The sequence below is a fragment of the Girardinichthys multiradiatus genome, chromosome 3 (assembly GCF_021462225.1).
Source record: "Girardinichthys multiradiatus isolate DD_20200921_A chromosome 3, DD_fGirMul_XY1, whole genome shotgun sequence".
Lineage (NCBI taxonomy): Eukaryota > Metazoa > Chordata > Actinopteri > Cyprinodontiformes > Goodeidae > Girardinichthys > Girardinichthys multiradiatus.
The window spans coordinates 47,683,891-47,709,315 of NC_061796.1; the positions used below are offsets into that span (position 1 = coordinate 47,683,891).

At 43.4% G+C, this 25,425-nt stretch overlaps 1 protein-coding gene and 1 long non-coding RNA gene across 2 annotated transcripts in view; both read right to left on the reverse strand.

Moving 5' to 3' along the window:
* Window positions 1–243: 243 nt before the first annotated feature.
* Window positions 244–1,194, reverse strand: LOC124863996. Its single transcript, XR_007037242.1, has 2 exons — window positions 1,097–1,194; window positions 244–722 (listed from the first exon to the last, which is right to left on the reverse strand). It is a non-coding gene; the product is annotated as an uncharacterized LOC124863996 (long non-coding RNA).
* A 3,177-nt stretch (window positions 1,195–4,371) lies between these two features.
* LOC124866382 (collagen alpha-6(VI) chain-like) overlaps window positions 4,372–25,425 on the reverse strand; it is a 62,486-nt gene continuing 41,432 nt past the window's right edge. Inside the window, exons 22-39 of the mRNA XM_047362135.1 lie at window positions 24,263–24,298; window positions 24,119–24,181; window positions 23,167–23,229; window positions 22,574–22,636; window positions 21,788–21,850; window positions 20,162–20,212; window positions 20,045–20,080; window positions 19,896–19,958; window positions 19,748–19,810; window positions 19,590–19,625; window positions 19,467–19,503; window positions 19,373–19,384; window positions 15,213–15,706; window positions 14,248–14,332; window positions 12,032–12,685; window positions 11,855–11,933; window positions 6,155–6,276; window positions 4,372–5,086 (exon numbers count right to left, since the gene is read on the reverse strand). Of these exons, the coding sequence (XP_047218091.1) occupies window positions 4,914–5,086; window positions 6,155–6,276; window positions 11,855–11,933; window positions 12,032–12,685; window positions 14,248–14,332; window positions 15,213–15,706; window positions 19,373–19,384; window positions 19,467–19,503; window positions 19,590–19,625; window positions 19,748–19,810; window positions 19,896–19,958; window positions 20,045–20,080; window positions 20,162–20,212; window positions 21,788–21,850; window positions 22,574–22,636; window positions 23,167–23,229; window positions 24,119–24,181; window positions 24,263–24,298 (2,193 nt within the window). The 3' untranslated portion in view covers window positions 4,372–4,913. The remainder of the gene's footprint in view (window positions 5,087–6,154; window positions 6,277–11,854; window positions 11,934–12,031; window positions 12,686–14,247; window positions 14,333–15,212; window positions 15,707–19,372; window positions 19,385–19,466; window positions 19,504–19,589; window positions 19,626–19,747; window positions 19,811–19,895; window positions 19,959–20,044; window positions 20,081–20,161; window positions 20,213–21,787; window positions 21,851–22,573; window positions 22,637–23,166; window positions 23,230–24,118; window positions 24,182–24,262; window positions 24,299–25,425) is intronic.

The following is a 25,425-nucleotide window of genomic DNA, read 5'->3' on the forward strand; positions in this document are numbered from 1 at the left end:
CTTTTTTCTCTAGAGCTCTTCTCCCTGGAGACCTAAGAAGTACCAGATGTCCAAAGCTCAGAGACAAGGTGAGGAAGGCTAGAATTGTCCTATGCTTCGATGGAAACAACCTCAGTCGGATGGAAACTGTGAAACTTCGTCTGTTTCTGTCACCTGTAGATGGAAATGCTCATCAATCTGAGCGCTGAGGAGCAGAAAATGCATCAGAATCATCTGAAGGACACTTTCATTCTCACTGAGAAGAAAACGGTGTCAGATCAGCAGATTAACTCCTAACAAGTCGGGTTTGATGATTCCTAAGGTGGACCAGCTGGAGACAATCACACTTGTCCATAAATAGCTGCTAAAGTTGCTCCTAACTATGGAACAATGGCAGCTTTGGTTCAGCTGGAGGACATCACCAATGGAAGAAGTCAGATCCTCCTCACCTGCTGGTACATGATGATGCATGGCTCAGCAGCTGGTTTAGATTGTCCAGGACAATCATCTTGGAGCTCTGCATGGAGCTGGCCCCAGTGCTACAGAGGGAAACCAGGAGGAACCGTGGGTCTCTGGTACCAGTTCCAGATCTTCCTACCCTGCAATCCTTTCAACCAGAGCTTCTCAGAGGGAGTTGATCTCCATTCCAAGCCAGATGTAAACAGGCAAGGCAGTTTTCATTTAGTCTTTTCTGAAGATGCTGACCTGTTTTACTTAAACTTTTCATTTTTTTAGGTTGGTACCTTTTTAAGCAGTCAGTCATTCATTCATTTTCTACCGCTTATTCCATAGTGGGTCGTGGGGGAGCTGGTGTCTATCTCCAGCAGTCTATGGGCGAAAGGCAGGGTACACCCTGGACAGGTCACCAGTCCATCACAGGGCAACACACAAACAACCATACACACACTCATACACCTAAGTGCAATTTAGAGTTACCAGTTAACCTAACAGGCATGTCTTTGGACTGTGGGAGGAAGCCAGAGTATCCGGTGAGAACCCACGCATGCACGGGGAGAACATGCAAACTCCATGCAGAAAGACCCCAGGCTGAGAATTGAACCCAGGACCTTCTTGCTGCAAGGCAACAGTGCTACCAACTGCGCCACCGTGCAGCCACCTTTTTAAGCAAAAAAGAAAATTTTCTGTTTGCACCTATTTTTTTCCCCAGCCTTTAATTCTTTAGGCTGGAACCTCTGCAATTTAAGAGAAAGTGTTAACAGGCTCTGTTTGCACTTTTAAAATGTATTTTATTCTCAGGTTTCTGTTTTAATCTGAAATAAAGGCCTGGAATTTATTTGCCAGGGACTGCTTTTATTTATGGTAAAATAGCTAGCTGTTCACTATTAGAGTGCACTTTGTTAAAAGTTCAAATGTGAACGTCTGGGTAGGTAAGACACCAAAAGACAAAGCTGTTCGGACCTTTTACCGAGAGGAGATTTTTGTAACCGGATCTCAGTGAGTTTTATTTGAATACCCAAACTGTGGCTCTAATTTGCAGCTAGGAGTGGATTTCTGAATGTAATCAGAGCTATGACTGCACTCATTCTGCTATAAGGGCCCCATCTGCAAGTCAATAGAAAGCATTTCCATTGAATATATGTGCAACCTTTGTGATGCACAGATGTGTCTCACTAATGCAACAATGGCCGCCTCTACTCATGATGGAGTTAATCTGCTGATCCAACACCGTTTTCTTCTCAGTGAGAATGAAAGTGTCCCTCAGATGATTCTGATGCATTTTCTGCTCCTCAGCGCTCAGATTGATGAGCATTTCCATCTACAGGTGACAGAAACGGAGGAAGTTTCACAGTTTCCATCCGACTGAGGTTGTTTTCATCATTTTCTGAGGTGTGTTATGTTATTGAGGCTGAAAGTGATTCAGTTAAACCATAAAAGCTCACGAAAAAACATCAGGCTTGATAAATTAAATAAACTGAATGGAGTCATATTTCTGTGGATTTAGGTGAGTTTAAGTTTTCTGTAGTTTATTTTTGTCAACTGAAAAAGTTGACATCCCACAGCATGATGCTGCCACCAACACATTTCATGGTGTGCAGGATGCTAGTTTTCCACCATATGTAGCATTTTGTTCCAGCTTGGCCTTATCTGAGCAGAGCATCTTTTTCCTCTTGTCTGCTCTGTCCTCAAAGGGTGAAGAGACTTCTTCTGACCTCCAACAATTCAATAAGTTCTCTTCCTTTAAGGTCAGATCTGTGGAGTGGACAACAGGGCCGGTTCTAGGCATGCATATATGATGGCTGGCAGAAATGTGAATGCGTGCACATTAGGCTCCAACATGTTTATTGTTGTTGTTGATTAGTCTTTTCTTTATGGGGTTGGGGTAAACTATGTAGTGCTGTGCAATATGCCAGACTGGACTGGTTTCCCCCCAGTTGGGCTTCTTTTGAACACGTTGGGCTGGAAAAGAATAGCTTTGGCCAGGTTGTTAAAATCTGGGGTGCTTTCACACTCATTTGGAGGGGTTTTAGAAATTATATTCATGAGAAAATCCAATCAAAATAGTTGCAAATGTGTGGCAGAAAAGTAAAAACCTCCACATCTCAACATGTTGTGTCTTTTTCCTCATATCAATAGTTCATTTATTTTGAAAAAGAGAATCTGTTGAACTTGACATCATCAATCAGTGATGGTCATTGGTTCATCAGCTGTCACTGTGAAATTATATTGGTCAAATGTCAACGTCCAAAATGCTGTTATACTCAGCAGAAGATCTTTTAGATGTCGTCCTGTAGCCGTAAACAAGTTGTAATACTCTCTCACTGAACTACCTTGGTTAAAATTGGGCTGGAAGGCCTTAGCTGGAATTTGTCTGCCATCCTTACACAAAGCTAAATATTCCATATCAAAATGATTAAAGTCAAACGGATTGAGATTGCGTGTTCCTGTAAAAGCGTCATGATCCAGTAAATCAATCACCACATACTTGGGAAAGACGCCTAAGAAAAGATTCTCTTGGTTGCACACCGTTGAATTTTCAGGGATGGAATATGTTTTTACATTCACACGTGAATGTAAAAAATGAAGTTCATCTAATATAGACCTTTACTTTAAGCAACTTGATGTTGAGAGACGGCTTCATGCTGAAGGGGAAAATACAAAAGATATGCAGAACAGCACCACATCCCAATTGGACCTGGTGCTGGTCAGAACATGCATGGGCATGTTTGGAGGCAGGTACTCAAGCCAAAAATAAGGGCATCCATTGCCAAATTTATTTATAAAATAAAAAAAAAAAAAAACAGGATACATTTATGCTTTTACAGCCTCACTTTTCTTGACATTTGGTGCAAAATGTGTAAATGAAATAAATCAATAGAGATTGAATCTGGAGAGAAAACAGTAAACATTATTTGACTGTTTTCAGACAGAGTTGCAACATTATTTATTTATCATTTCTACATCATAGAGGATTATATTTAGCATTCGATATAGATTAGCCTGTGATGTTAACCACCCAGCAAAATGATTCCTCAATTGTTGGAGTAGAAATGCTTGCAAGAAAAAAGCTCCTTGAGTGATTTTTAGCTACACAGAACAGAGTTTGGGCCAGCATGCTGTAATTATAAAATACTGTATGATTGTTTCTGTAGTCAACCCTTTACTGTGAGTTACTAAACAGTCAGAAAAAATGGTTGTGGCCATGCTTTTTCTTTTCTTCTTCAGGGTTTAACATCAAAATAATTAAATGAGGTCAGTGAAATGGTCTAATTTGTTTGGTTGTATATCTCCCTCTCTTTGTCTCCTAATTAAACCTGACAAACATCAGTCAACTGCTGGACAAGGCTTTGAAATCATGGATTTTATGAGTACAAACGTGTATGAGATGCGTTATGCAGTCATGCATGAATGCTGATTGGAAGAAAATGCAAGAGTTCTTCAGCCGGTGTCGCGCTTAAATGCCCCCCTCTCCGTCCGTTTTTTTACAGAAACATCGGGCCAGAAGCCACGTGATGTTTTCAGCAGCGTGATGATGTTAAGCATACGCAGTAAATGTGTGACACCGTGGACGTAAAAATTGAGCGGTGCGTGGAAATGTCCGGCAGATGTCCGCTTTGAGTCGGCGGAGACAAGTACGCATCACTATGTTCTGCCGTGAAGTGAAGGAGGAGGAGGGAGAGGCAGGGCGGGGCTTCTGATTGAGAATTGATTTCAGGGGCCAAGCTTTTGCTTGAGGGGTATTGCCCCCTCTTGCCCCTGCGAAAAGCAGGCCCTGGTGGACAACCTCTACAATACTGTTTACTGATTGGATAACTTCCAATAACAATTGGTTGCACTGGATTTCTTTAGGGCTATTAGAGTAACAAAGGCCAAAAGCAAATGTGTGCCACACTTTTCAGATTTTTATAGGTAAAAAAAAAGCTGAACGGCATGTGTCATTTGAATTTTTTTATTTCAAAGTTGTTTGCAGTGGTCTGTCACATAAAAGCCGTAGATGTTTGGGGTCATTATGACTAAATATGGGAAAGTTCAAGAGGTATGAAAACTTTAAGGAGGCCTTGTATTTCAGATACAGGAAAAACTCAGATATACAAAAACCCAAATTAAAAACAGATCAGTTTCATGCAGTCATATGGATAAAAACATGCTGTCTCGGTTTTAAAACTGAATTTTGATCAACACAATTAATTTTTACTGTCTGCTCAGTCAGCTCCTAAAAATAAAGTCTCTATTCGTTGAGATGAACAAGTTTCTGGTTTGTAGTTCTTTGGCAGAGATGGAAAACAGTGTTGTAGTAAAAGTATTTTATTTCAAATGTGTCTGTAAAATAAAACTTGATATAAAATAGAGGACAGTTTGTTTGTAAAATATACAAAGCTCCTCCTGAGACCTGTTATTCTGATCCAGCTCAGTGGATTCCTGATTACATTTGGTTTCTAAAGCAGCACCTTAAGGTTTACAGCTAATGTTCCTCCTTAACTCTTCCTCAGACACCTGTCCTCGCACTCCTCCTTCGTCCAGAAGCGGTTCTTGTTGCCTCCGCAGCCACTGTAGAGGAAGCGGGAGCATTGGGTGTTTTTGCTGTCGTAGAACCACATCAGGGTGAAGTTCCTGCAGCTGCCGCTGTTCCTACTGAGGAAACAGATGTCTGGATGGGACAGAGAAGGAAACACGTCAGAGGAATGCAGGAAGGAACAGCAGTCACCTTTGTGATGCTGAAACAGATGGATCATCTTTGAGGGTCTGGACCACCCGAAAGGGGGACAAACGAGGGAAATCAGTTTGGGTGTGTTTACTTTGGTGCTTCTCAAAATGTTCATCCATGCAGACTTTTCCTGCTGAGCAAAAACTGTTACTGTTGATCCCAAACATCCAGATTTTTATTTTCCATTACAGTCAGCATCAAGAGGAGGAAAGAAAACCCAAAAGTTTATTTTTAAAATTTAAAGCTTTTTTCCCAGAAAACATTTTAAAAACTGCTTTAACCTGAACTCTGACATGAAATCACTTCAAACCTATCGCTAATGATAAAGTGTTGACTAAGGCAGGGTTAAAATATGTGAAAGTAATTCAATAATGATACAAAACTATAACTGGAAGTTTTGATGAGAACTGATCCAGTTAAAATCACACATTCATCACCTTCCTTCTGTTGACTCAAACATGCTCCTGCATAATGTGAGAAACTCCAGAATCCCTGGGAGACTGACTCTCTGAACCCACACAGCACCACTCCTTTATCAGACTGAACCTCTGGGTCCCACATTACCAAAGATGGTCTCCAAACATGAGCTGTGTAACATCCCCCTGATAAAGAGCCCTCACTGCCAGCCAGCTACAGCTTATCAATGCAGACCTTAAAACCATCTGCAAGACGTTGGTTGCAATGCTTGAAAAATAACTCTTCATATGATGCACCCAGATCAGACCTGACATGATAAATTAGGTCTGCTGCTAAAAATACAAGACTGGTTAATCTCATCTCTTGGGAATTTCTGTTTGCAACCTCACATAAGTTTGGATTTGGACTGGTTAGCTCGGGAGTCTCAGAACCTTCTGTGCCCCACCCTCCACAGCAGAGCCAGAGGACTGAACCATGAGATAAAAAGGTGTGGGACTGAAATCAGGACAACTTCACAGTCTCTTCTTCATCATCTGGAAAAACTGCTTTCAGTTAAAAGGTTTTAGATTTCATGTTTCTGAGTGTGCTCTGTACCTCCAAGCTCAGATCCTGAAGCTGAACCCTGACCTCTGCTGGGGACCTCTTCCTGCTGCTGCAGTGGACTCCACCTTTCATCCTGAGGATCATCAGCAAACTGTCCGGATGCGAAGCCCTGCCTGCAGCCACCACAGCACACAGAAACAGAATGTGTGGACATTCAAACTGGGATTGGCTTAAACAGCACACCTATGTCCACCGTGGAGACTCCTGAAGACAGTTAGTCACACACTGAGACGTTCTTCCTCCATCACACCTGTCATTCCAGTCGTAAGTATTTTAGATACATTTCATAGAAGAACTTGAATGAAATATAGAATAAACACATTACTGAGCATTAAACAGGCAGGACTTTAATGACACATTCACTGGGTTTTTGACAGGTGGTTTAGAGTCTTCTGACTGATCTGTTTCTGCACAGCAACATGTGATCTCCTGTAACTGAGCCTTGGCTCCAGGAAGAAAGAGAACAATGCTGGTTTCCCATCAGGTCACAGTTCCAGGGATGCAGACACGATGAGTGTGGATTACAGTAACATGAATATTTTAATCCTGGGTTTAGCAGCCATGTTGGTTTGGACACCAGACTTAAAACCTTTTCTGAATTTGATGCCAACCTGGTAAAAAAAGGAGTTATTTTGAAGAGCGCCAAGCTGCAGACCCGGTACCTGCTGGAGCTCTGCTGGGGGCAGAAACATGGAACCAATTCACAAAGACTGCATATAAATAACAAGAGACTCTTTTCCATGTGGGATTTTCTAGAACTATCTCAGGCCCTGTTCGCACCACAAAGATCCATTGAAAATGTTTTTTTTCTGTTTCTGTTTCTGTTTGCACATCTACACAAGAACGTTTTAATTACAATCTCTGTTCACATGGCAACAGTAGAGATGTGAAGACAGTGCAATTCTCCCGCCAAGCCACTATGTGCTGGTATGTTCTCCCTGCTTACCAAACGAGAGAACAAATAAGCACTTTGTTGAAGAACCATCATTAGATTCAGTCAGCAGCACCATTAAGTACTCTGCAGCCCGCCACTGTTATTGTTGATCTCTTCTTCTTCTGTGGTTTTAAGCTGGTTGGCAGCCGTTATGTTGAGCAGATGTGCATTCATTTCTACTGGTTTCAGTCCTGCTGAGATGAGCCAGGGCTTTCCCGTAAGAAGCATTGCATTTTTCTGGGACGTTTTTAAACATTGCACTCTGAAACCCGTTCTAAAAGTCGGTCCATTTTCAGAGAAAACGTGCACCGTTGTCGTGTAGGTGAACAGTAGAAACACAACTAAACTGATCCGTTTTCAGCAGAAAACTCATGTTTAGGTTTGTATTGAGAAACTAGTCTTCGGGTGGAAAGAGAGTTTGGGAAGGATTTACTATCTGGACCATTGCTGATATATTAACTGAGATTAGATGCGAATATTTGCTCAGTCTGTTGTGAGTAAATAGAATCTGCAGCCTGCTGTGTTTTCTGCTGAGGCCAGAATGGCTTTCAGGCTCTAAAACAGGCTTTCTGCAAGTTAATTAAAATTTAAGACTGACAAATATTATGAAAAAACCCTAGGTAGCTTAGTTTCATATTAATTTATGTTTCACATAGTTAATAGAGTCAGTTGAACTTTTAATGTTTTTGATCAGATTACAGTCATTTTACCCCACAGCTACCTTCCTACTGTACTGCAGCAAGCTTACAATATCATCAGTGATTTATGATTTATTTATCACTTCATTGAAATGATTAATGTTCTTCCAGAAAATATTTTAGCTTAATTTCTTTATAATAATTGTTTGCTTTAATTGCATATCACAACATAAACTGTGAGAGAGTTTTACTTTTACCTATTATAATTTGCATCCAGAAGATTCCAGGATAAAAATACATAAAATGAAGCTTTTATTGTTTCTGTATTTACAAATAAAAAGTCTGAGTTTTCAGAATGTCAAATATGATTCGACTGAACTGGAAATAAACATAAACGTGCTTCTAAAACTGTTCATTGTGTTCATTACCCAAGTCCGCCTGGTTTAAATGTGATTCATTTAAATATTAATATTATTTACACAATTAAATGTGATTAAAGCAAGATCAGTGTTGTGCCAGTTCACCTTAACTAGAACTAGTTTGAAATTCAGCTAAGCCATATTAAAATGAATCAGTTCACAGTTCACTACCTAAGGATTCAGAGCTTTAACATGAACTAGTTCTCATTCATGTATCATTATTTACCTGAGATTCCTGAAACAGTGTCATCGTTTTTAAGGCCGACATGTTCCACATGCAGAGAAACACTCAAACAGAGAAGTGTTGAATTCAATGATTTATTAACTCAGCTCAGGAAAGAACATGGAGTGTGGGAACCGGGCCAGTCGTAAGACTGAAAGGGAAATGGCAGAGGTGAGTAAGTAAACAGGGTAAGGAAACTATTATTACGGTCGAAGCTGCCAGTTCTGGTGGAGGTTGATCCGCCGGGAGGAGAGAGCGAGTCAGGAAACTGTGTGGCTGCGCAGGTTCGGCTGGGGCGTTCAGCAGGTCCAGGTAGGTCCGTGGAAGAGTGAACAGACTGCGCTTGAACAGACTGGTGGAGTGGCAAGGGCAGCTGCCAGGCCAGGAAAAGATCCATAGTCCAGATTCAGCAGGAACGTGGTTCCTAGAGTGGTCTCCAGAAGAAGGACAAGACACTCAGGCGTAGAAGTGCTGGCGAGCCACCCTCATATAGTCCTCCAACTGATGAAGCAACGATGTGCAACTGTCAGGTTCTCGGACCTCAAGCTCAGCGCCCCAAGTGGTGAAAGAAAGTCAGCAGCAGGCAGGGTTGAAAACAGACTCTGACACCACCTCCCCCTCAATGGCAACCACCCGGCGGCCCCGAGGAACCAGCCTGGGAGGCCCAGAAATCCCGGACGAAGGTCGGGTCCAGGATGAATGACCTAGGGACCCAGGAGCGGTCCTCCGGACCGTAACCCTCCCAATCGATGAGGTACTGCCACCCCCTACCGCGTAATGTTAGTTCAGGGCTGCAGACCGATGAAGAGCCTTTGACGTAGTGTCCCATATGCGCCTGCTCCTCTGGATATGCAGTCGTACTGACATCACGGCAATATCCTTCTCATCTGAAGGGAACAAGGGCAGTTGATATCCCAGAGAGACCTTGAACGGGGTGAAACCAGTCGCTGCGGATACGTGGGAGTTATGTGAGTACCCGATCCAAGGCAGGTAGGTGCTCCACTCCGTGGGGTTGGAGGAAGTGACGCACCAGAGCGCAGCCTCCAGTTCCTGGTTGAGGCGCTCCACCTGCCCGTTGGTCTGTGGATGAAAACCGGATGTCAGCAAAACCTTCGCCCCCAGAGCTGCGCAGAATTCCTTTCAGAGCTGGGTGGTGAATTGGGGCCCCCGATCAGACAGCACATCCTGAGGGATTCCATGGAGCCGGAACACATGTTTGACCAGGAGCTTGGCGGTCAGGAAGGCTGAAGGTAACCTCCTGAGAGGAACAAGATAGCATGCTTTAGAAAATCTGTCCACAGCGGTCATAATGGTGGTCATACCGTGAGAAGTAGGCAGGCCCGTGACAAAATCCACAGCGACGTGAGACCAGGGTCGATGGGGGATGCTGAGCGGTTGTAGGAGACCCGCAGGCGGACGGTTAGACGTCTTATTCCGAGCGCAGACTGGGCAGGCGGTGACATATTCTCTGACATCTCGGTGCAGCGTGGGCCACCAGAAGCGTCTGGTAATAGCGGCGATGGTTCAACTGGTTCCTGGATGTACGGTGAACCTGGAGGAGTGGAACCAGGCAATAAGCTGAGACCGTACTGCAATGGGACAAACATGCGGTTCGGTGGTCCAGTTCCCGTGCCTGGATCATCGAGGAGGGCCTGTCGCACACTGTCCTCAATCTCCCAGGTCACGGCCCTAACGGTACAACTGGGTGGCAGGATGGGCGCAGCTTGTTTCTCAGAATCATCAGAAGTGAACTGTTGGGACAAGGCTGTTCTTGGTACCGGGTCTGTAAGAAAGGTTAAAACGAGAAAAGAAATGTGACTAACGTGACTGACGGGGATCTAAACGTTTGGCAGACTGAAAATATGACAGATTCTTATGGTCAGTCCAAACCAGCACGGGGAGCTCAGAGCCCTCCAGCCAATGCCGCCACTCCTCCAAGGCGAGCTTGATGGCCAACAGCTCCCTGTCCCCGACATCATAGTTTCTCTCCGCTGCCGCCAAACGGCGGGAGAAAAAGGCACAGTAGTGGAATCTTCCATCAAGGCTATGACGCTGGGAGAGCACAGCTCTAACCCCAGTGTCCGAGGCGTCCACCTCCAACGTGAACTGCTTGTCCGGATCCGGGTGGATGAGAACCGGGGCTTAGGCGAACTTGCTCTTTAGAGTGTTGAAAGCAGCCTCGGCTTCAAGGGTCCAGGTGAAGGGGACCTTCGTGGACGTCAGGGCTGTCAGGGGTTGGAAACTGTGTGGCTGCGCAGGTTCGGCTGGGGCGCTCAGCAGGTCCAGGTAGGTCTGTGGAAGAGTGAACAGGTTGCGCTTGAACAGACTGGTGGAGTGGCAAGGGCAGCTGCCTTGCCAGGAAAAGATCCAGAGTCCAGATTCAGCAGGAACGTGGTTCCTAGAGTGGTCTCCAGAAGAAGGACAAGACACTCAGGTGTAGATGTGCTGGCGAGCCACCCTCATATAGTCCACCAGCTGATGAAGCAACGATGTGCACCTGTCAGGTTCTCGGACCTCCAGCTCAGCGCCCCAAGTGGTGAAAGAAAGTCAGCAGCAGGCAGGGTTGAAAACAGACTGACAAACGGCTGCTACCATGAACATCTTAATGTTTTCAGTTTAACCCTTTTAAAACCACCAAGTCAGGGCAGACAGGATTGGAGTTACTTTATTTTATCCTTTAGTAATACTGTTAACTGCCACATACTGAAAAGTGAAGTTCAGTCAATCACTGCATATTTCATATTAACTATTTAAACCAAAATAGATCCAGGTGGTCTACATATAAAGTTGGTAATAATGGGGTTACAAAACCTTGAAGTCCCTCTTTAATACAGTCTTGGCTCAGTTTAAGCACATGATTTGATGCAGGGATATGATACAAAGCAAAAGGAGAAGCAACAGGTCTGCGCAGAGAACCGCAGCATGATCCTCCATCTGATTTGAGCCTGGAGATGCAAATGATAACCAGAGAACTACATAAAAACTGAGACACAGAAAGCAGGCAGATACAAGAGATCCCACATACTGTGTTACGCTAGTGAAAGCTGTGAGTTTTAAGTCACACCCCTTAGTTCTTGACTTTTATTAAAAGATATCATTGCATCAACTGGTTGCTGCAACTACGTATTATGTTCATTGACCAGGCAAACTAGCATTAGCAACACAAGCTTGTCACCTCATCTTTCTCTCTGTTCGATGTAAATAACGTCATCAAAGCAACATCCCCACAGAGAGATGTTGGAGTTCTGTGTAGCTCTGGGTTAATGTGATCCAACACATCAGAACCGCTTGCATCTGAACTCAGGATTGGCTCAGGAGGAGTTCTGTTTGTCTGACATGGAACTTAAAAAACTCTGATTTCTGAGAACAAGATAGATGTTTTTAGCTCAGCTGCTGAGGAGCCACAAACATCTCGGTGGTACCTTCACCATGCGAGTGAAGTGAACATGGATGATTAGGAGTAAATCCACAAGTTACCCGATGATAAAGTCGTCTGGGTCGGTCAGCTGGCTGCACGTTGGTTTTACTGAAGGAGGAGGATACACGTTCAGTCCCCCTGAAACAGATCAGGAAACAAAACATTTATGTTTATAACTGATTAGAAACTCTGAAAGGAAAAAAGTCTCCCCCACTTCTGATGTTTCTACATCTTACTGTTGAGGACGGAGAGGAAGACTCTGAAGAAGCGCTGAACGTAGCCCTGCTCCTCAGCCTTCAGCTGGCTGACATGGATCAGGTGCTGATGGACAGGTAGACCAGCCAGCTCCTCCACTTGCGTCTGATTGTACCGATCTCCCACTGCCACCACAAACATGGCCACACCTTCACACTTGGCCTTCAGGGAGATGTAGTGCAGCTTGGCCCGGTCCCTGTAGGCTGTCTGGGTGGCCACCACGGTCAGCAGAGCCCTCCTTTTGCGCGCCTGGCCAGTCTTCAGCAGCACCTCGTTCAAGGTGAAGTCCAGTGTTCGACCCAGAATGGAGGTACCGCTCTGCTGCTTCATTTTCTGCATCAAATGTGTCTTCATCAGATCCTGGTTCTGGTAGGTCTGTAGGTTAAACTCCACCATAGCAGTCTGAGTTTCACTCTGCTGGACCACAGCAACTCTAGCCTGGTTTCCAGGTCTGCGGGGCTGAGAACTTACAGCCAGCTGCTCCACCACAGAACCCAGCAGCTGCTTAGCACCAACATATTCATCTGCCTGCATCTCCCGGGAGCCGTCCAGAACCATAACCAGGTCCATGTCTGCTTGTTGAGGCGGCACCGGGTCCTGGATGAAGGAGCACTCCTCTGAACTTCTGCAGGGGTCTGGAGAAGCAGCAGAGATCAATCACAATCAGACGGCTTTGTTTCAACTCTAATATTTTAAAAGCTCTTAATATTCAAAATACTTTATATAAACGGATTATTCAGGAGCAAATTCCCTAAATGTATCTGCAGGAACAAAATTTGTGCAAACCTGAGTTTGCTCCAAATTCTGACCCATATGCAAAGGAAGGTCTGCTTCAAAAGTGTCATGACTCTCTGCTCTAACAAAGTTTGCTCTCAGTTAAATGAGTTAAAATGCGACATTGAGAGATAAATCTTTCCATATTAATACATATATATGTAAAGAACAGCCAATCTGATTTAGTTTTATTTTAATAAAAGCTATTTTCCTACTGTTCCTACACTCTGTTGCAGAGCGTTATTCTGGAAGGCCCTGCAAACACAATGCAGTTCCACATTACCCAATTTAAAAGGGGGAATATTTTTCTTTGTTTCCTTGATTGCTCAATTGCATCTGCAGTGTCTGAGATCAAACAGAGAACAACTTCAAACTGACACCTAAAAATAATTATTGCTCCCATCTGCTGGACTTGATGGACACGTTTGTTCCTGTACCTACAGGTACATCTTAAAAAACTGGAATATTGGGTAAAAGTTCACTGTTTTCTGTCCCTCGGGATCCGTCACACATAGAGTGAAATATTCCAAGCCTTTATTTCTTGTTATTTGGATGATTCTGGCTGACATAGAATCAAAACCCAACATTCAGGGTCCCAGAACATCAGAATATTGTGAAAAGCGTCTGGTCTGGAGGAGGAGTGAAAAGGAACAGAATCCACGTTGCTTGAAGTCCAGGATGAAGGTGCCATGTCAGCTGCTGGTTCTGGTCCACTGGATTTTCTGAAGTCCACAGTCAACACAGCAGGACATTTTAGAACATTTCATGGAAATGCCTATTTTATTTTCCGGCAGGACTTGGTACCGGACCACACTGCCAAAGGTACCAAAAGCTCTTCCAATGACCATGGTGTTACTGTGGTTGATTGGCCAGCAAACTGGTCAGACCAGAACCCCATAGAGAATCTGTGGAGTTCTGTCAAGAGGAAGACGAGAGACACCAGAACCAACAATGCAGATGAAGGCTGCTATCAAAGCAACCTGGGCTTCCTGAACACCTCAGCAGAACCACAGCCTGAACTCCTCCATGCCACGCCGCAATGATGCAGTGATTGATGCAAAAGGAGCCCAGACCAGGTACTGAGAGCACAGAAATGAAAGGTTTTCAGAAGCCTGATATTTCTGTTTATAATATATGTTTTAGTGGTCTAAAGTAATGTTCTGATGTTCTGAGACACTGAAGGTTGGGTTTTGATTCTCTGTTAACTAGAATTATCAAAATTACAAGAACTAAATGGCTGAAATATTTTATTTTATGTGTGATGAATCTGTATAATAGATTCATCACACATAAAATACACACCTGTATTTAGTGCAATCTGCTTTGTGAATCCAGTGCAGAAATAAAGCAAAACATGTTACAGGATGGAGTGAAAAGTGTGTGTCAAAATGAGACCTATAATAATGTAAATGCAGCTGCTTACCATAACAGACAGCACAGTTCTTGACCTTCTCCAGGTCCTGCTGCCTCCTCAGCAGAGCGAACATAGAGTTACCTGAATCATCAGCCTGAGAGCAGAGAAAACAGAAGCTGCTGTTATCTTCTGCTTCTTCTGCTAAAGAGGACTATAAATTAAACTGAATTTCTTCATAAAACATAGCGATTTAAACCAGAAGCCACCAGATTTAAAGGGCAGACAGGCTCTCAGAAACATCCTCCTTCAACAGCACAGAAATAAATCATCTGCTGAGGAGAGATGCTCAGGTGGAGGTGTAAAAATGCCCATCTGTCCAACAGCTGAAGCTTGGTCCAAACTGGGTCATTAACAGAAGTTTTATCCTAAACACATCAGTAAATCTACAACAGGATGGACAACAGGATAGTCAAAGTCCAGACCACAACCTGATTGAAATGCTGTGGTGGGACCATCAGAAAGCTGTGCAGAAACCTCAGTGAAGTAAATCATGGAGTGGACTTGGTTTTTCTCACCGAGGTCCTGAATTTTAGTTTAGAATTTGTGTAAATAAATAATGACCCAGAGTAAGATGTCACATGTTGGTGTTTATCTGAGGTTCACCAATAAGGAAGAAAAACCCTTAGAGATTTCACGAAGAAACCTTGGAAGCCCAGAGGACCTAAATGTTGGAGCTGATCCCAGTCAGGACCTGAACACTTTGCCCAGTTTGTAGTTTCATGTGTCTGATTTTCAAGGCTGATCTCAGATCTATGGGGTTACTCTCTGTTCCTCAGACCCCTGATGCTCCTGATGATGCTTATAAAGCCGTATCAGCAGAATCACTTCATCGGTTAGAAGGTCCAAGAGCTGTTAATATTTATCCTTTTTTGTGGATTTAGGATTTCACGATTCTGCAGATGGTGCCATTAACAGACAACCCCCAGAAGAAAACTGATTATAAAGGGAACCTCCAGCTGCTGAATCAGACCAACCTCCATCGCTCGACTGATTCTGGGAGTGTTCCTCAGAGAGATCACGGCAGGAATAATCTTCAGGGCTCGGTACTCCATCACAGCAGCAAGAATGTCATCAGGGTCCTGCGACTGCCCACTGGAGAAAAACACGGCCACCTTCCTTATCATCTGCCCGGCCCGGACGCGTTTGAAGATGTTCCGGCCCACGAACAGCATGGCGGCTCCGAGATGCCGCTGTTCTGTGGTACGCTCCTGAGTGAGGTTCTCCACAGCTTCCATCAGATGTTTCCTGCTGCGGTGCTCCTGGAAACGGATCAGGTACCTGGTGTGTCTGCTGTATGCCACCACAGAGACACGAGCACCTGTTGGACAGTTGCTTTCAGAAATGGTGATGTTCTTCAGCATGGAAAGCACGACCTGACGCTGCTCCTCAAAGTCAGCTGGAGCAACATCATTCGACATGTCCAAACTGAAGACCAGCTCGGTGGGGTAGGCTGGGCACTGGAACGGACCTGAGGAAAGACTACAGTTAGGTCCAATTCTACCACTGCTACAACTGGAGGAACCATCGTGTTCCTCATTCAGAACCTATAAACAAGAACCACAGCAGAACATCTGGAGGTTACGGTTTGAATCACCTTCAACAAAGAGAGGAGAAAGAGGCTTTATCTGGGGATTAGGACCGGGTAAGGAAACTGAAAGGGGAGGTTGTGTCCCAGTAATCCAATGAATGGACCTGTGACAGCAGCCTTCTCAAGGTAAAGCGGTGATGAAGAAGAGTGAATGAGATGAACACTATAAATGAAGACTAATAATACTAATAACTAATAATAACTAATAATAAACATCATAAGCATGATTGTCTTGCTTTTTAGGCAGATTTATACTTGTCAGTGTCATGGTATGACATCCTTGGACTTGGTTTGTGTTTTTGTGTTAACTGTTCTTAGGTCTATGGTTTCCTTTATTGTTAATTAGTTCCACCTGTCCCTTATGCCTCCATGTCTCCTTGTCACACCTGTTCTTAGTTCTTGTGATTACCTGCCTTTCTTTTCTCCCTGTATATTAGTTGGTCTGTGTTCTTTGTTCCCCACTGGTTCCTCCGTCATTATTCCTCGTTCACTACCCCTGTTTATGCTCAGTTTTGCTACGTTACAGAACTATGTACACATGTAAGTTTTTGGCTCGACTCATGTTTGTATATGCTGGATTATGTTACGTTTTGGAGACCTTTAATTAAAGAAAAGCCTTCCTCTCATCATGCAGCTGCCAAGCTCTTATCTGCACTTTGGTCCGATCCAAACCCAGAACGTGATAGTCAGGATCTGGAGTTTTGTGTGTGTGCTTCTCTTTTGTTACTATGTTCACTTCTGAGAGGGTGCTGGAGTTCTCAGGTGCGCTGGGTGACAGGTGCGACTGATCTGCTGATTGCTTGGAGGTGTACTTAAGCAGGAGGCTGACAGCACTTCAGCACCAGAGTGTTTGCCTCCAGTTGCTTTTTGCCTGAACTTTGGATAACCCTTGCTGATGCCAGACTTCGCTCTCTGCATCGTTTAGCTTATTTGGATTACCGACTTCTGGAGAAAGGATTCCTGTTTCCTTCATCCGGACAAAGACCATCTGGCAGCTTCCTACTTCACCGACATCCGGACCAAGGCAAAAGCGTAACCTGTTCACCCTCCAACTCAAGTACTACCTTCCTGAACTCCACACCATCTTTCACAAGCCTCCCAAGCAGTTCCAGAGAAACTTCTGTGCTGACCGCTCAGACTCTGAATCCCTCACCTCCCCTTGGCGGTTAGATTACTTCAACATAGTAAGCCTTTACTTAAGTTACAGTTACCACATTAAGTGTAGTGTTTTGATTTATCTGCCCCTGGTTTATTTCAGCATTTTGATTCACTTGCTTCTTCTTCTTCCTGTACAGTTGGCGATCTACCTGTTCTAGAACAGTTCTCATTTTCACTTGTTTAAGTAAATAAACCATCCTCATTTATCCAGTTTCCGCTTCCGAGTGTTTCTCTGCAGGTGGGACAGAACTATTACGAGCAAAATGACAATACAAAGATGTTCGACGGGAAGTGGAGTGGGGCGGGCAGCTGTGGGGTCAGGAGCCGGACCCTGACCTTTTATCCGTCAGCCTACAACCTGTGCCCTTCTGGAGAAGCACTATGAGCCCCTCTGCTAACAGGAAGTGGACACAGCATTCAGAGGAGGTGCTCAGGAACAGGATGGTGACAGTTTTCTTGATGACAGTGTAAAATGTTCCTTTCACTTTATTTGTGTTTTTCTCATATATTCTCATAATGCATGAGTTCAATGTAAACACATGAAAATGAATATTTTTGAAAAATGTCACAAAGTGACTTTATATTCTGCATTTACACTCTGGGGCCTTTAAATACTCAAGATGTACTCAGTGTTGACTGAGTTTTAACCCTTTATATGGTTAAAACTCAACAAAAGTCAACAGAAATCATCTCTTCTCCTGCCAAGAATATTTCAGTGCATGCAGCGGAGCCTGGAGTCTGCTTCCAGCCGGTTCCTATCATTTATTCTGGACCGGTGTCGCTCTCTGAAAGGTAAACAAGTGGTTTGGAAAATAATAGTAGAATAGTTTTGTCCTAACAGCCATGTTTGGAGACAAACACAAGACCAGACACACAATGATGGACTAACCAGGCCACAGAGAACCAAGATGTTCACCCAGGCAGACTAACCAAGCCTGGATCAACTTGGTAAAACTTCACCAGAACATTTTTCAATTTGTAAGCCAGGTAGTTTTTGTCGTTTCTTGGAACTGCTTCTGAATTCCTGTGACAAGAAACGCCATTAAAATATCAACCAGCCTTCCAGCCCTGGAGTAATTCCCCAGGCAGACAGCAGCTGAGTGAGCCAAGGCTGATGATCCTTACCTGGCAACAGAGCTGGTTCAGAGAAAGTAAAGTGTCCAACCCACCTGGCTGTGTTCCCCTGTCCTAACATAAGATTAGATGACAATTTAAAATTCTCCTCCTCACATATAAAGCCCTTAATGATCTAGCTCCATCATACATCAGAGATCTGATTGGTCCATATGTTCCTAACAGAGCACTTTGTTCTCAGACTGCAGGTTTACTGGTGGTTCCTAGAGTCTCTAGAAGTAGAATGGGAGGCAGATCCTTTAGTTATCAGGCTCCTCTCCTGTGGAACCAGCTCCCAGTTTTAGTCCGTGAGGCAGACACCCTGTCTACTTTTAAGGCTAGGCTTAAAACTTTCCTTTTTGATAAAGCTTATAGTTAGAGTGGCTTAGTTTATCCTGAGCTATTTCTGTAGTTATGCTGCTATAGGCTTAGGCTGCTGGAGGACATAATGAACACTTTCACCCTCTCTGCTACATTCTCACACTACTCTCCAATTTTGTACAATCTCCTTTTATTGTCTTTCTAGAGATGGCAACCCTGTCTCTGTGTTTATATGTTAACTCAGGCTCTTTCCATTACAAAGCATATTGAGGAGTTATTGCTGCGACTCTGATATGTTCTTTGTTTTTCGTATCATATAGTTTCCTCCTACCTCGGAGTTCATCTGCTTAGCTGTTTCTTTCTAGATGAAACGACTAAAGGAGTTACATCCATTAACATTTACTTTTCCTTCCCATAGAAAGTACTCCTGGATCAGTGCTTCTTTGTTCTCTTTGTGTCTCTGCTCTGTTCTCTCAAACCCCCAGTGGGTCGTGGCAGATGGCCGCTCACACTGAGCCCGGTTCTGGTTCTGCTGGAGGTTTCTTCCTGTTAAAAGGGAGTTTTTCCTCTCCACTGTCGCTACATGCATGCTCAGTATGAGGGATTGCTGCAAAGTCAACACCAGTGACTGTCCACTGTCTCTACATGCTCATCCAGGAGGAGTGAATGCTGCAAGTCACTGACTGGATGCAATCTGCTGGGTTTCCTTAGATAGAAAAACTTTTTATCCAATTTGAATAAATAACTGAATCTGACTGAACTGTTTGACAACTAAGATCTATGTACGTTACCAATTTGTTTATAGGACTGGACTATATATATCAGTTTACCTTTTTTATGCTGCCTTTAGACAACATTTGTCATGAACTGAGGCAGGAAAACTAAGTTATCTCAGCGGAAAAATGTTTTGACTCACCACTTTTGTTCTAGCTGATAACAGGGAAACATACGTACCATGACAACAAGCTGCGAAGAAAGAAGGAAAGGAGATTTAGAGACTGACAGCAGGTTGACACTTTCTATGTCTGGCATCTCTGGTTTAACCTACCACAGTTGTCTCTGATGTAGGTGATGAGTTCGCACTCCTGAAACAATACACAGATATTTATATCAATAATCGTGCATCTTATCCTATACTGCAGCAGGTAAAGTGAATTTAAAGTGGATTTACTGTTTTTTCTCTCTCTCCAGGAGACCCTCGGAGTCCCTGAAAACAGGGATGAGAAAGATAACCGTATCTTTTAGGGAAATATTCTTACTAAAACAACCACATTAACATTCTGAATGATGTCTCCAGTGAGGGAAAGAAGGCTAGATGTTTTAACTCACTTTGTGTCCCGAATATCCTGGATCTCCAGACTCTCCAGGTTTTCCTGATTGGCCCGCATTGCCCTTTAAAGACCAAATGGAGCGAACGTTTTTAAAGCAGTAACCCAGGTTGTTACTGTAAGAAAAAATCTGAAACCTGAACACTCACAGCTCGACCTTGATTCCCTCTCTGACCCGGAAATCCTTTGGTTCCTTTCTGTCCCTTCTCACCCTGAACAAACAAAACCACTTGTGACTTGCCTGGACTCCTCAACTTCATGATTTCCATTTTCTCTGCAGGGTCTGGATCTCACTCACCAATTGACCAGGATAACCAGTAAAACCAGGAACTCCCTGTGAAGAGAAATCAGTCATTTAACTTTTATGACTCTTATCGTTTATAAATTCTATTCTTCAGCTGCAGGTTTATGTTACCTTTATTCCTTTAGGTCCTTGCTGTCCAAAACCATCTCGCCCTTCATCCCCCTAAAAACACAGAAAGGCAAAGGAAACATTACACCTGACCAGTCATCCTATCTTTAAACTGGGCTACACAAACAGAACCACCAACACTGGAAACTAATACAGATTGCGCATTAATGAATGCCTCATCTTCTGCACAGTAGGAGAGCAGCAGGTCTTTAACAGGACGCATCAATCAAATGTTTTTAAATTTTATAATACAAAAAGCAGGAAAATATGTGAAGTTGGGCAATTTGCGAAAGTGTTCTCATTAAAAAGCTGCAGGAGCGCTGAGAAACACCTGACCATAAATCAATCTGTCCAATCAGATGCAGACCTCCCTCCTCAGACTTCCCGTTCTGACCCAATCAGAACTGAGACATCGCTGTAAGTAGAGAATTACATTTACCAAAAGAGATTTACAAAGAAAAAACAAATTAGGCAAGAAATCAGCTATAGCTGCATAATGTTCTTCATATTTGACTGAAATTCTTGGATTAGAACATTAGACGAGGTTCTCCTCCCTGTTCCAGTTTTCATGTTGCTCAAAGTCACCAGACTCCTGTCTTCAGACAACACGCTTATGATTTCATGTGTAATTTATTTCATATTTAACATGAGAACATGAGGCAGTCGTGTAGAGAAGCCAGATTTTCATCTGTAGTCCCAGGCAGGTTGACGGTACAGAGAACAGGCAGCGACTCACACTGCAGGACGAGGTTACCATTAAAACAGCTTAGCAACTAGGACCATCTGGTCCAGCTTATCCTGTCCAACTCATCTGGTCCAGCTGGTCAGACAATCATTCATGTGTGGAAACTTTGAAGCCTTGTTTGATAAATCTAAACTGGATAGGATCCTATGTGAATGGAGTGACATTCAGATGTCGTATAATTTGTTCAAAGATCAGTTTTTCTATGACTTCTGATACAGTTAGAAGAATCTTTATGGGTCTAAAGTTACTTATCTCCCTTTCTTCATCCAATTTTAAGACACAGATATGCTTTTTTTATGCACATGATAGGAGAAATGTCAGTATAGACACAAGTGTTAAACGAGACCTAAAAGGTGCCTGAATGAACATGAAGAAGCATCAGAAGTCCCATACCTGGCTGAAAGCACAGAAGGTCTGCAGATCGATTTCAGCAGCTGTTGACCCGCTCTAATCCACATTTGTTTTACAGGGTGACAGAGGTTGATTTTATCATTTGGACTAATTTGTGGCCAAGCTGTAAATGTTTTTTTTTAGCTTTTCAAGGATTTTATTCTACAGCTGGAAACGAGCAGAGGTGAAGAGCAGAGGAGTAATTTGGTTTACAGCATGTGAGGGTGAGGCCCTGGTGGCTGTTTGGGCTTGAAATGAACGCCACATGAATCTAAATGAAACTACACCAGTAAAGCAGCCAAAATAAACTTCCTCCATAAACTGTTTCACTCACAGATCTTACAGAGATTTCAGCAGAAAGCTGGATGGAAAAGCTGGAATTGTGGACTTTTGTGATTTTGGGACCTTGCTCTGTCTGTAACATCTCAGGAGAGCTTCATGGCTGCAGTTAATGTGTCAAAACAGCTTCAAACTAATCATGTCTGGCTGCTTACCGGTGGCCCCTTTGGTCCCTGTTTTCCTGACGTCCCCTGTGAACCCGGGTCTCCAGGTTGGCCCTTTAATACAAACAAGATCTTGTCAACATCAGGTGTTAGATTTTCCTGTTAGACAAACTTAATTCCTAAACAAACTCAAGGAAAATCTAAGTTTGCTTCTTTCCACATTCCAGTTTTAACTCAGATTTCTTCAAGAATGTTTTATGGTCGTTTGTTTATTGCATTATGATAGAAATGTTTAATTCTGTTTTCTACCCGCTTCTAACGTCCGCTGTAGCAGCATGGAGGTTCAACTCAACTACTATAAATTTCCAGGTCCTTTCTATTGAGGTCAGACTGTAAAAGAAAGAAAGAAAGGAAGGAAGGAAGGAAGGAAGAAAAGAAAGAAAGAAAGAAAGAAAGAAAGAAAGAAAGAAAGAAAGAAAGAAAGAAAGAAAGAAAGAAAGAAAGAAAGAAAGAAAGAAAGAAAGAAAGAAAGAAAGAAAGAAAGAAAGAAAGAAAGAAAGGAAGGAAGGAAGGAAGGAAGGAAGGAAGGAAGGAACCTTGTTAACTGAAAACACTGAACTAAAGTCAAGAACATAAAACCAAACCCATCTGATGCTCAGTCTGGAGAACTCTGAACTGGGTCATATTCTGATGACAAATACATTCAGGGGTCTAAATACATGAAACCTGTCAGCAAGGAATAAAGTTTATTTTAGGTCGTCACAAAAAGATCTCATCCTTGGCTGCCACCATGTTTTATATGCTTGATGATGATTAATGTTGATTGATGATGCACACCTTCGGTCCATTAGCACCAGGACGTCCATCGTTTCCCGGAGCTCCAACTCGTCCTGGGTCCCCCTGCAGGAAAATCATAAGACTCAGGGACTGAAGATAGGTCAGGAACTGAAACTATCAACTGTTTGTCCAATGAATGTGCATACAGAACCCAACATCAGAGTGTGAAGCTCAGAGAAATGACCAAAAACCCAAGAGCTCGATCTTGGTCTCTGCAGGCCTCCGTCAGCAGGTTAAAGGTCAAAGTCATGACACTGAACCAGTTTGTCTGAAATGCCCAGAACCATATTTGGAGAAAACCAAACACAGAAAATCAGCACAAACACCTCAGACCAACTGTAAAGCACAGTGGTGGTGTCCAACAGCTGAGGCTTGGTCCAAACTGGGTCATCAATAGAACAATTATCCAAAAAACAGCAGGAGATCTACAACAGAATGTTCTCCTGACAATAGCCTTGATGAGGGATCTATGTTCTCTTAGAAATGACCTCCTTCAGGATCAGGATCAGACTCTGGCTGAGTGTAAAATAAGGATCAGCTGAACATCAGGACCTGGAGTCAAGCAAGCAAAGCAGGACATCTGAGGTTCTTACCTGACGTCCAGGAAACCCCTGCATCCCCTTTGGTCCTCGTTGACCTGTGCCTCCTCTGGGTCCCTGCAGGAATCAGTTCAGAATCAGTCATTAAACATTTCAGTGATCATCCTACATCTGACACAAACATGATCCTTCTGATCGCTCAGTTGCTTTTTCTCTCATCCACGTTTTTCATGAATAATTCAGAACCTGAAACTCTGTTTTTACATCTCAACAATAAGCTCTATGTTATTCTGCAGAAGCCAGGACACAGCATGCAGAAGAAAGAACTTCTATGGAATAATTTTACATTTATGATGAGTTTTCATAAATACAGATGCTGTGGAAACCAGGATTTAAGTGAAAGCACTGAGTTTGGTACAGGACACGCAGATCATCATTGTGTTGGAAGTTTAGCCTCAATATAAAGTCTGAAGACACACATGGCTGCACTTTCTGCAAACAGCTCCAGTGGTTTTCCAAGGACGTCTGAGCACCAGCCAAGAACAGTAAACACACCATAATCTGCCAAAATCTACCAGGCCTGTTTTCCTAAACAGTACTTCAGGACTGACGACATTCCAACATCATGTGAGGGAGACTGAGGACACGTCCGTCTACAGCAGGTCCTGTTCAGGAGGGATCTCTGCACGAAATTCGCAGGAACACAAACTGGGTTATGCTGCTGCAAATGATCAGAGCAATCAGAACAGATGGACAATAAAAAACCAATGTAAACATTACAAACTAAACTGAAAGGCAGAACTTAAACCTGAAGAACGTCATTTAAACCTGTGCAAAACTCTCCTGCCACCCATATTGGAAACTAAGTACAACTAAAGGACCAGGCAGCGCGGCTGCAGTCAATAGTGGTTTTGAAGGTTAGCAGCATGGAAGGTAAACACAAGATGTCAGAGACGTGTAAACCCTCCCCGCAGACTCTGAAATGATGGGAAAGCTTTTTCCTCACCTTTGGACCTGAAGCACCTGGCACACCTGGGGGTCCTCCTGATCCTTTATCACCAGGTTGGCCCTGCAGATAGCCGATAACACTAAGAACTCACTTTAACAATGAACACGTTATCAGCATGGAGGGTTTGATTTCTTCTCCTACCGGGAGGCCGCTGCCACCTCGTGCTCCATCTCGACCCTACGGCACAGAGAGCAGGTTCAGAGAATGACGAAATCAGCGTTTTAATGTGAACATCTACTCAAACATCTCTCTGTGAACTCAGGAGGACACATCAAGACATTTTTTAAAGGAGGCCTTGTCCATTAATTGAACCCAGCTTTACCTGTATAAAGGTCCAAAAATACCAGAACTTTATTTGATAATCAATAAATCCTTAACAATTATTTCAACATTGCTCTAGTCGTTATAATTGGAAGTGGACTTGCTGTGCAGGTTAACCAATCAGATGCTGACAGGAAGTATGAGGTGCTACAGTGATCCACTGTAGCACAACTACAGTTAAATTCATAATTAATTTTATTCGACTTTTGCACATAACTTCTTTACATTAAGTATTAAATGAATTATTGGCGGCTGCACGGTGGCGCAGTTGGTAGCACTGTTGCCTTGCAGCAAGAAGGTCCTGGGTTCAATTCCCAACCAGGGGTCTTTCTGCATGGAGTTTGCATGTTCTCCCCGTGCATGTGTGGGTTCTCACCGGGTACTCTGGCTTCCTCCCACAGTCCAAAGACATGCCTGTTAGGTTAATTGGTCTCTCTAAATTGCCCTTAGGTGTATGAATGAGTGTGTGCATGGTTGTTTGTGTGTTGCCCTGTGATGGACTGGCAACCTGTCCAGGGTGTACCCTGCCTCTTGCCCATAGACTGCTGGAGATAGGCACCAGCTCCCCTGCGACCCACTATGGAATAAGCGGTAGAAAATGACTGACTGACTGACTGAATTATTGGCACATGTAAATGATGCACGTATGTACTTACTATTTAATAGTAAGAATGACACCATGTCATTTATTTATTACATTGTGGCAGATTAACCACTTTGAGACAAGAAGCAGTGGTTTTTATGTATGACATTAAAGACTGTGTTGGACTGTACCCTCTCCGCTGTTACTTCCTGCAGGCTCAGTACGCTCACACTGAGCCTGGTTCTGGTTCTGCTGGAGGTTTCTTCCTGTTAAAAGGGAGTTTTTCCTCTCCACTGTCGCTACATGCATGCTCAGTATGACTAGATTGACCTGACTTTGTAAAATGCCTTAAGACAACATGTGTTGTGAATTGGCGCTATATAAATAAAACTGAACTGCT